At 41.2% G+C, this 12,121-nt stretch overlaps 1 protein-coding gene across 1 annotated transcript; it reads left to right on the forward strand.

The window, feature by feature from the left end:
• Positions 1-4,485: 4,485 nt before the first annotated feature.
• On the forward strand, positions 4,486-9,437 carry LOC149077058 (facilitated trehalose transporter Tret1-2 homolog). Its single transcript, XM_089242647.1, has 2 exons — positions 4,486-4,838; positions 8,019-9,437. Exons 1-2 carry the CDS (start codon positions 4,544-4,546, stop codon positions 9,185-9,187), a joined length of 1,464 nt encoding a protein of 487 aa, XP_089098773.1. The 5' UTR covers positions 4,486-4,543; the 3' UTR covers positions 9,188-9,437.
• Positions 9,438-12,121: the final 2,684 nt, after the last annotated feature.

Here is a 12,121-nt window from a genome sequence, read left to right on the forward strand (position 1 = left end):
TCCAGAGAGACCATCTTGGGATGGTTTGCGCTCTTTTTCCCATGCTGCTTATACAGGGTGTCCCAAAATTGATGGGGGAGGACCCGTTTGGAAAATTAATTAAAGTAAAATGGAAACGATAGAAGCTCAATGCGTTCTGCTTGGGGAAACAGTAAATTTCCAGGCAGACAAAATTCCAAAATTGGAAACAAATTTTTGAAACAGATGACGCTGCAATCTGGAAGAAAACTAAAATACGATATTTTCAAAATATTCACCATTTATAGCAACAACATAGTGTGGTTGTCAGAACAGAATTCACAGTTATAAAAAGTGCAAATGTCTCAGCAGGAATTTCAAAAATACTGAATTTTGGTTTTTCTAAGACTACAGCCCAATCTGTTAACGATTTTTTCAACTCGTTTCGAAATTCTTTTTGAATTCGGTTCAGACCATCCTGGATGCCTGGCGTTTGCATGGCTTTCGGCAAATTTTGTTCTGATACTGCACAATGTTTCATCATTGCACTTCACTCACGATTCGAAATATAGATGGCAGCGCTGAAAAATCAGCCGCTATGCTAGAGAAACGCACTCAGACAGCTAGATACACTCTCACACTTCCGGCATAACTCACTCGGTAGTAAATTGTGCATGGTGATAGACCAGAGTTGTGTTCGATTTCAAAGGAAGACTACACCACGAGTGTCGTCTTTACGCAAGGAGCCCGCCCAGGCACGGTCCGGGGCTCTCAAGTGCAGTGGGGGGCATCAAAATAATGAAGAGATTAAGCATGTGAAATGGTAGGCTCGCATTTCTAGTCAAATGGGGGGGGGGGGGTTCCTCAGAAAAATTTATTGGCCCGGAAGCCCATGATGGTGTTAAGACGGGCCCTGCACACTATATTGTTGCTATTAATGGTGAATATACAGTATTTTGAAAATATCATATTTTGGCATTTTTTTTTTATACCCCAGTCTACATCATGCCATCTGTTGCAAAAATTTGTTACTAGTTTTGAAATTCCGTCTTTCAAACCGAGCACAACTCCAGTCTCTCGTTATGGGCAATTTACTAACCAATGAGTAGTACCGGAAGTGTGCACGTGTACTCAACAAGTTAAAGTTCGCCTGATGCTCCTTGTCACGCGACTTTTGAACGGGAAGAACTCGTCAGTTTTGGTGCACCATTTATACAAAAACATCAATATTGTCCCACCTGTTCAACCACTACTTGTACACGCGGAAACCCGTGCAAACGTCTCAGCTAAAATGGCCTGTGAATTGAATTTAGACAGAATTCCGAAATTAGTTTGAAAGTTCGTTAACGGATGCCTCTGCAGTCTGGAGCAACTGACTTCCGAAATACCGGTGGAGATGTTTGTTCTGAGACTACACTGTGTAGTTGCTGTAAATGGCCGACATTATGAAAAATAACGTGTTTTTTTTCCTTCCCAGACTGCCGCACCATCTGTTGCAAAAATTTAAAGCTAGTTTTGAGATATTTCGTCTTTCTTTCAAACCGAGCACAACTCAAGTCTATCGCCACGGATAATTCACTACCCAGTGAGCTGTGCGGGAGGTGTAAGCGTGTGTGTGTACCTAACAGTCTGAGTGCGCATCTACTGTTGTGTCTGATTTTTCAGTGGTGCCATCTATGTCTCAGAAGTGAAGTGCAATGATCGAATCTTTGTACCGTTTGTAGGCCTGTTGCTCTCTGAGGTGAGATTTTTTTAACGGAGAGATCAGCTCGCATTTGCGCCTCAAAGTTGACAACCACATTGAACAATGAAGGACCGGAAACACCCTGCTTCCCGTCTCAGAGAGATATCGAAGCTTTCCCATGTTTGATAGGTGTATCCGGAAATTTATTAATTTATGTGAAATAACAAACAACGATATACATATATACTATAAAGAATCTAGAGTAAAAATTATGATCATATAGCATCATCCATAGATAATCAGTCCTTGTGTAAATAATCAAAGAATAGTCGACAACCACAGAAAGCCAAATTCATCCAACCACCACTGTGGCAACGGTGGAGTTCGAACCCGGATCCTCATAATACGAGTCATAGGCGGAGATAGACCTGGAAGTCTGGAGGGGCACCTGGGGGCATGATGATGATGATGATGTAAATTCATATATATTCACATTAGATCAGTCGACTCCACCTTTGACGCTGCCCCCCCCAGCGCTCCTCCACCCATGATACGAGTCTACCACTATGATCGCTAGACCACCACAGCAGCTGAGATTCCATCTGACCGCAAAATTTACTGCTTTCCCAAGCAAAATGAAGCACACGGGACATTTCTATTTCTTCTCATTTTTTTTCCCTTCTTCATGACCCGTCAATTTTGTGACACCCTGTATATGCTACGATTTCCACAATGGTTTTCACTGGACTATTTAAAAGCGTCGCACGAATTCGTAAGTAGTTTAAAAATTCATAAAAATTGAAGAAATTGGTATATTTTGATGTTTTTTGGCTTTCGAAAAAATTATTCTCGCGACGGGCGGCTTTTTTTTTTTAAAGGCAACAGAAACAATAGTTCAAATTTCTGTCGATTGAGGGCGCTGCACTCAGGTCCGGCAGGAGAGTGATGGGACACGAAACTTCCCCCCCCCCATCTCTTCTGTATCCAAAACATCACCGGCGCCACAGTGGTGGTCGACTGAAGTTGGTTTTCTGTGGTTTCCAACTTCAAGGCGCGAATGCGAGCCGATCTCCACGTCAAAAAGTCTCGCCACAGCGAGCAACAGGCCTACAACGTAACAAATATTCAATCATTACACTTCACTCACAATTTGAAGTATAGATGGCAGCACTGAAATATCAAGCACAACACTAGCTACACACTCAGACTGTTAGGTGCACTCACTTTGTTCCAGACTCTGCCACGAAGCTGGGCTGGAAGAGATCTCGGCAACGGGATAAGTCCGGTGGCAGAACCCCTGGCGTTCATTCATTCATGTATCCAAAACATTTGTAAAGCTTCAGCTGGCGATTCTTAGCTGGGGTAAAAAACGCCAAAAGTGCTTTGTCTACCAATGTCCCAACCTCAATGAAAACCTTGGATAAGCTCCAGTAACAGGAAAATTCAGAAATAAATTGCCAGTCATACACTCTGTATTTTATAGGACCCGAATTATCATAATTTCTAGTGATTTGCTTTTGCACAGCGCTCTCTGTCGACAAATATTTGAACTAAATTTTTTCTTTATACCCAAAATGAAAAAAAATCTATATATATAAAATTGATTTTCTATGTGTGTTCTCTATACAAATCTACAACTTTAGATCGATCGTCGCCAAATTTTACATACACACCGAATGGGACCCGACAAGCTACTTTAAAATTTCGTCAGAGTAGGGCAAATGCTGCCAAATGGGCAAAAAACTGTCCGGCAACAATGGTTTTTGGGCCTCAACAATCACTTTCCGAACGTTTACTTTGGTTACCGTGGTTCCCTAGCAATGCGTTTCAGACGTGTATATGCCTTTACAATGGTTTGCCATTTCTTCAACGCTGCTAATGTACGTATAATATTTATGCCTTTATAATAGTTTGCCATATTTTCAATACTCCCAGTAATGAGGCTTTTTGAATAGACGCCATGATCATCATCGGCATCGCTTTGAGGGTCGGGAAAAGGAATATAGTGTTCATAGAAATCAGTGTTAAAATTGCTGATTTTAGTGTAGAAATGCGGAAATTTGGTGATGTTTTCTGTCACACATCAATAATTTTAAAAATTGTATTGAATTCTCGATCTTCAAAATATTGAGTTCGCTTAGAGATATACGAAGCTCAGAAAATTAAATATAAATTCATTAGCCGGACCTACTTTTGAGTTGGATATCCATGCAATAACATTGATTTCAACTTCTTATTTATATCCTTTCAATCATGAAAATTAATGTCTCCGTATTGTCTCTTAATTCATTCATTTCTACGTTTCTTTAAATCTAGATTTGTTTCTTTCATGAGTCGCGCAGGAAGTCCTCATATTGGTTACCTTAGACACGGTTTGCATGTCCCTCAAAGAAAGAGCGAGATATCACGTGATCCAAAAAGCCTCATTGAAGAAACCCGGGCAGCGCCAGGTATTATAGCTAGTATATAAATAAAAATTTTCCTTCTTCACAGGAATAACTTTTTCGCAAAAAAACCGCGTTCATATATGCCAATCCCTTCAATTTGCACGAATTTTTAAACTACTGTATTTACGAATTTATGAGACACCTTGCATGTTTATAGGCTATTCTGATCTATTGGCACGAAGCCAAAAAAATTTTCCTTTCTATGATAAATGATCTGAGATATGTGATATACTCTTTCATATATACAATGATCATTCAAATCCCTTTGTCTACGTATCAGATGTTGTTTTTCCGCTCAGCTGTGAAAAGCGCGATGGTTTTCACGATTGTCAGAAGCTGATATAGTTAACGAAAAAGCCCAACACACACAATCCTCGTCATCCACGCGCGATTGACTGGTACTTCCATCACCTTGTCATTCGAAATAGGATCACAGAAAGACTTTCCGTTCAAAATGGACAACGGCTCCACTACTGCGTTATCGTGTGTCACGGACGGAGAAATCCAAACCATGTCCATGAATTCCACGAGAAACGGGAAGAAAAGATTCGACGCGGTTCCGAAAATGTACCTGGCGGCGTTCTCGGCCTTGTTCTTCCCGCTGTCGATGGGCCTCTCGGGGGCGTTCTCTGCTGTCGGCACCGATAACATGAAGCGACGAGAAAGCTGGATACATCCCAATGGAGACGAGATCACGTGGATCGGAAGTTTGCTAGCGTTGGGCGCGCTTTTCGGGGGAGCAATCGCAGGTGAGTGAATTTTTGAGGGCCGATCGAAACGTAATCGGACCGATTTTGTTCCCTTACAGAAGACATATTGTGATAATTACAATGTAAAATATAATACTTCAGTAAAGCAATTATTATAAACTCCAGGGACACTAAATTGCTGCTCGCGAGTTGTTAATGGTTGCTCCCTGGGCCAAGATGTAAAGTTGATGATTTTTTTTTTTTTTTGGAGAAAATAAATGCTCCCTTCGGGGAACCCCGTATGGCGAACTATGTTTGCCGGGCCGGGGGTTAGTATCTCTTACAGAAGACATATTGATAACCATCTGAAATGAACATGTTTTACCAAGTACGGAACAGAACAGACTGAGCGCGACAAGGCTCTGTCGCTTGTACGATTTTAGCTCGTTGCGTGGTCGTGCCGGAGAAAATTCTGAAACACCAGGAGAGGGGAAGAAAAAACAACAACTAATAATTGGGGTCCCTATCACAGGATCTAAATTACCTCTAATCATGTATGTGCATTCATACACCACCACCTATAAGCCCCGTTCACATTTCTTTCCTTACGAAGGAAAAAATGTCGTCAAGCGGGTGCTAGAGAGAACTCCCAATCCTACCGCAATATTTGCACACGTGAACGACGCTATAGAAGAAGGTCTCCGCACGAAGCTTGTGACGTCACTGAAGAAGGCCATTTCGCCTATAGCCATTGGATATATTGCAAAGGAAAAAAATAACGGTAATAAATGCGTCGGCCTGCTATATCCAATGGCCTTCAATGACGTCACGAGCTTTGTGCGGAGGCCTTTCTTCTATAGGCGGTGTTGATTTATAATGGGGGAAGGGGGGTGTTAATTCAGGTGCCCACAAACGAGGGAAAGTTTTTCTCGTTTTTGGTACACCGAGTAAAGGTGTCATTAAGAATATTTCATATTTTCATAAAGGGTGGTTGATGACGTGAGCCTCCACCCCCTTGTCATAAAAAGTGAGCAAACCCGACACCACCACCGTGCTGACGTATGACGAAATACTTGAAACACCCCCCCCCCCGAATGAATATCACGGTTTGTCGGTGTTACCGAAGGAGAGCCAAATTTTCGTCGATAGAGGGGCCAATGCTTAAAAGCGAATCACTAAAATTGTGCAGATCAGAGTCCTATAAAACGCATGGTGTACGATTAACAGCTTATTTCTGAATTTCCATGTTACCAGCACTTACATGAGGTTTTTCATTGTGATGTTGACGAAGAACACCTTTTGGTGAATAGTCGGCTGAAGCTCTTTATGAATCTTTCGGACGCAGAAGACATCGAAGAAGTTGTTTTCCATGGGATTTTGCGATTCTTTATTTCGTGCAGCGTTCTCTATCGACAGAAATTAGAAATAATTTTTTTTTTCTTTACGGATCATTCAAGTATTACGTCGTGTTATTTGGATACTTTTCCCAGTTGGAAGCATGCTTTTTGGCGTGTCCGGAAAATTCACCGCCATGCAATTCAGCAATTCACCGCTAGGAAAATTCACCGACAACAGTTCAATGCGAGTCAGTTAGCGAGGGAGTGAGTGAGTGATTGAGTGAAAGAGCGAGCTACTGACTCCGTGAGTGAGTGATCTACTGAGTGGATGAATGACCTAGTGAGTTAGTGAATGACCCAGTGAGTAAGTGAATGACCCAGTGAGTAAGTGAATGACCCAGTGAGTAAGTGAATGACCCAGTGAGTAAGTGAATGACCCATTGAGTTACTGAGTCAGAGAGAGAGAGGGAGCGAGTGTATGAGTTACTGAGTCAATAAGCGAGTAAGTCAGTCCGTTAGTGAGCGAGCTACTGAGCCCGTGTGCGAGTGAGTGAATTAGCGAGTAAGTGACCCATTGAGTTACTGAGTCAGAGAGAGAGGAAATGAGTGAATATGAGTTACTGTGAGTTAATAAGCGAGTCAATCCGTTAGTGAGCGAGCTACTAAGCCCGTGGTGCGAGTGAGTGACCTAGTGAGTAAGTGATTAAGCGAATGACCTAGTAAGTGAGTAAGGGAGTGAGTGAATTGGTTAGTTAGTTTTTAACCCAGTAGTGTCACAAATGATTAAAAAATCCGATTGTACTATATTATATTGTCTACATTACAATATTGACCTAATGGTATATTTATAGCTTCAGCGGTTTCGGCTCGGCGATGATGAATCAGTCAGTACATGTTATTTTATATACAGTATATAGATGTAGATACGCACTAAAACGGGATTTCTGAAAGTTCATCACCCGTGGGGATCATGAGGTGTTAAAGTGGTATGGGGGGGAATCATCGCTGAGTAAATTTGAAGATTGCAGAATCCACACCAGTGAAGACGCGGGTAACAGCTAGTTCATAGTAAGAAAAAATCCATTGGTTACTGATGATGAGAAATGTTTTTTATAATATCAAAGTGATAACAGGAGCTGATTTTAAGCATTTTAGGGGGTTAATTTATCGCGTATCCACTTACTTTATTATCTTTTAATTCTCTGTTATTATTCCTTGTAACGTTTCGTTAGAAGATTCTGAGTAAAATATAGAGTTAATGGAATTATTGAATACATTCTCTTGTGCAACAGCAAATTTGTAATTTCTTCCGTATCATCTGAATTTCTTCTAATAAAGTCGTTATTAAAACTTTCCGCCATATCTTTAGGATCACTCACTAGGTCACTCACTCACTGGGCCATTCACTTACTCACTAGATCACTCTCATCCACTCACGGAGTCAGTAGCTCGCTCTCTCACTCAATCACTCACTCACTGGGCCATTCACTTACTCACTAGATCACTCTCATCCACTCACGGAGTCAGTAGCTCGCTCTCTCACTCAATCACTCACTCACTCACTCCCTTTTCATCACTCACTGACTCAGTAACTCAATCGCTTACTGACTCGCATCGAACTGTTGTCGGTGAATTTTCCGGCGGTGAATATTCCTAGCGGTGAATTGCATGGCGGTGAATTGTTGGCGGTGAATTTTCCGTAAACCGCTTCTAGGATCAACGGTTGGCCAGTAATATGCGGAAAAGGGACTTTTCGTAGAGAATTCTGGTAGATTTTTTTTTGCACATTCTCATGGGATCCATGCTAATAGAATTGCCAAATCAAAGTGTAATGAATTCATGAAGACTATTATAAGAGAAATCTGCCAAACTTCATTGGTTTTCTTTTTCTATCTAATTTCAGGTTATGTGACCGAAAAATTCGGAAGGAAGGGCGCAATGATGATCTACTCGCTACCTATGATGGCGGGAGCGCTCTTCATCGCCTACGCATCGGACGTCACGTACATATATATCGGACGATTCTTCAGCGGATTCGCTGCAGGAGCCATATGCGCGGTCACTCCTGCCTACCTGGCAGAAATCGCGACGCCGGATGTCCGAGGAATGCTGGGAAGCCTATTCCAAGTAACTGTCGGATTCGGCATGCTCGTCGGAACAAGTTTCGGTTTTTTCCTGACGTGGAGCTGGCAGGCAGCGGCTTCTACGGTGAGCATGTTCTTGGCCTTGGCGACGATCAGTTTCATGCCCGAGTCACCGCAGTGGCTGGTATCGAATAATCAACGCAGTCGCGCTGTGCAAGCGCTCAAGTTTCTACATGGACCGGATTTCGACGCGGAAGCGGAATGCGCGATCATACAAGAACATCTATCAAAGCAGCCTCGAGGAGATGTCAAACCGAAGGAGCTATTGAAGCCGGAAAACTATAAGCCTCTGATCCTATCGCTCGGGATCATCATATTCCAACAACTATGTGGCACCAACGCGCTAATTTTTTACGCAGTAGACGATTTCAAGAATCTCTCGGTTCCCATATCCCCATATGGAGCCACGATGCTTCTCCACACGACCCTTATTGTATCGACTTTAGGTGGCGGATATTTATTAGACAAATTAGGTAGAAAGATATTGTTGGTTTCCTCGGGCCTTGGAATGGCTCTCACCTTATTTGTCCTGGGTGGTTTCACTTACGCAATGTACTCGGACGATGTTCTGCGCAGAGACTATTCGTCGATTCCTCTCATAGTCATCTTTGCTTACATCATGACTTTCTCCATAGGATACGGGCCGATCCCCTGGCTCATGATCTCCGAGATTTCCCCCAACAGGATCCGTGGTTTCATAACTGGAGTCTCCTCGGCGTTTTGTTGGGGGTTCGTTTTCCTAGTGACGAAGTCGGTGGACTTCCTAAATTCAACCATAGGAAACCACATGACGTACTGCTTATACGGCATATTTTGTGTTTTATCGTGCGTTTTTACTGTGGTGTGCTTGCCAGAAACGAAGGGGAAAAGATTCGAAGAAATTCAGGAATTCTTCGAAAAAAAACGGAGTACGAAACTGAAAAAATGAACAGAGAAAAATTGATCGGTTACTGAAGAAGTGTTAGGATCTTATCAATGTACGAGTCAATATGAACGAGATTTGGTTTAGTAAAAAGGTTTACTCGACCCAATCTACTAGGACAAGTGAGAATTAGTAAGAAAATAGTAAAAAAAAGTGTGTGCAGCATATAAATTATCAAAGGGTGACGTCACTCTCCGCTATCCATACAATTTTCAACACCTGGCCGTTGCGAAGATGAATTTCTGGAAAGAGAGAAAATTCAACTGCTTTTGCGGGGAATCGAACCCGCGTCCTTTCACTTTGCGGGTGAACACACTAAACTACAAAAAGGCAACGATTCTCTCAATCTTTCCTTGGAGCTCGTGTACACTGAAAGGGACCGTACATGAACCGCCCGACCTGACGTCCATGTACGGTCCTTTTCAGCGCACACGACCTCCAAAGAAAGATTCAGAGAATCGTTGCCTTTGTAGTCCAGTGCGTTCACCCGGAAAGTGAAAGTACGTGGGTTCGATTCCCCGCAAAAGCAGTTGAATTTTCTCTCTTTCCAGAAATTCATCTTCGTAACATTGCCGTTGCTAGTTGATGCGAAGTACAGAGCACTGAGCTCCCGTCTTCTTCGTCTTGGTTTCTTTACTTAGGTAGAGATATTGATCAGTCAATGGCAAAATGGTTGCTTAAAAACAACCACCAGTAATTTTTGTTTCTTTTAAATTATAGCCTATATAACCCTTTATACAAAATACCTCACTAATACAAAACAATATCAATACACTGTTAACGGTTTTCAGGGGTTAAAACATATTCTACCCCATCAGATTACACTTACTTTCAAAAATAAATCTCGTCGATTGCAAATATTCTCAATATCTACAATATTAAACAAATCAGTTTCACAAAGTGACCACTTTGCCACAAATTGCAGAAATTACCAATGTTTTACAACATAAGTTTACAGAATATTTTGCAATATATTTCCATTTAGACAAAAAATAATATGTGTATATACATGAAAACTCCAACAATGTCACTAAAACCATTCAATGTGATTTCTAAACATTTGACAAACATATTTGAAAAATAAATAATTATAAAATAGAGAAAAAGATTAGAAGGTTACAAATGGTCATCTTCGCAACGGCCAGGTGTTAAAAACCTTTGTATATAAAATTACCGTAGAATTCTTCTGAATGTGATAGTACACGTCCAGACAAACAACTTTTGCGGTAGATTCCAGGGTCGGAACCTACATGTTCGGGGGATACTTGCAATACCCCCGCCCTTTTCAGATGTCACCGAAATAAGGCAACTTTACTTCATTTCATTAATGCATACGTCATTTTCTTCATCACTTTTCATGCTCACATTATGAGGAGCGACAGGAAAATCTCGTGGTCTCCAGGAAATCTCCAGGTTTTCCCCTTTTTTTGGTGACAGTGGTTTAAATTTCTTTGCTAGTAATGCGCTGAAAATAAAAGTCATTTGAGACCCTGAGTTCCAATCGCAAAAATTGTCTGCCTGGAACTTGTGCTTCAACCATTTTGACGTTGAGTTTTGGATCACATTTTTGTTTTCTTTTACTTTTTTTGAATTGTCTATCATAGTGCTTCTCTACCTTTCTGAAAACAAGGACCAGTAAAATGTGTGAAACAATTGGACTCACCACTTGTGTCCCGTATTACGGGACAATCCTGTAATTTTCGTTTTGTTCCGATTTTTTTTTTATGCATTAATCACGTTTTTTCAACGATACTTATTCGAATTTGTAATATTTTACCAAAGTCGTGATATAATATGCTTGAATGGCAAAAATTATAAATACTTATCTCGCATATATTTGTGAGATTTAACGTTGTCCTGAATTTTTTTTTTGGAATTTTAATGATGATTGGTGATTGTGCCTACTTCTGACAATATTTTTGATGGCAATTGGCGATATGTTTTACGGATTATTATTCAAGATCCACAATTTAACGAATTTTTTTTCCTCACTGAAATACGGTCCTCAGATCATTTGAATGTTTTTCTCATAAAATACATTTTTGTCCATTGCGATTTGTGTGTAGCAGCTTTTTATTTCCATACTCTTTCGCAGTATATGGCAAATTGTACGTAAGACAAGAAATTGCATATTTTGGCAAAATTTTGTGATATCACGTAATTAGGATAGCAATTTCCCGCATTTTCCTCGATGATGTAAGGAGAACCTAAGTATGAAGGTTTTTATTTGAACCCATATGAATATATATTACTAATATCAATTGCAACGGGTGAGTAATTTTATCAAGTCTACCTGAGGACCACCTATGCCATAGTTTCCCAACCTTTTTGTCCCATCGCCCCCAATGCAATCTAGCCCATAGAATCCTATGTTATACCAATAGCTTCTACCAACCCCCCTTGAACATTCCATCGCCCCCAGGGGGCGTTAACCGCGTTGGGAATCCCTGACCTATGCCATCGTCACGGACCACCTCTGGTCCGCGGACCATAGGCTGAGAAACGCTGGTCTATATCACTTTATATTAAACAATTTAATGTAAGATATTCCAGCCAACTCACTTAGATAAGCGAATCTTTTTTGTTTTATGCAAATTTGTTTATGCAGTTTTTTTTTTTGTTTTATTAAAATAAGCTGTAGCTGAATTTCGGAAACAGATGGCAGCACTTAAACAGATGGTCTGAATTCCCCAAACAATCAAGATTACGTTAGGCAGGGCCCTTACTAGAAGGGAAAATGGGGGGGGGGGAGACCAACGGAACTGTGTGGCAAATTTTTGGAGGCAACAAAAATACTGCTGCAAAATCGTTGAATTTTACAGTGATGGGGGAAGGGCAAAATCATCCTTGGCAACCCTGCTCCCCCCCCCAAATGCTACTTACAGCTCTACGTTCTGTATACACACTTCCCGGCAATTTATCAGAAATTCCTTACAGGAA

Source organism: Pholcus phalangioides, unplaced genomic scaffold (genome assembly GCF_987345545.1).
Source record: "Pholcus phalangioides strain wild (caught in Gottingen) unplaced genomic scaffold, Ppha-v1.0 ptg000015l_1, whole genome shotgun sequence".
Lineage (NCBI taxonomy): Eukaryota > Metazoa > Arthropoda > Arachnida > Araneae > Pholcidae > Pholcus > Pholcus phalangioides.

What these genes read in the sequence shown, in the direction of transcription:
- LOC149077058 (XM_089242647.1), top strand. Translation starts at nt 4,544, where the DNA reads ATGGACAACGGCTCCACTACTGCGTTATCGTGTGTCACGGACGGAGAA. An exon ending in TTTCGGGGGAGCAATCGCAG is followed by an intron (nt 4,839 to 8,018) that starts GTGAGTGAATTT and finishes ATCTAATTTCAG; the next exon opens with GTTATGTGACCGAAAAATTC.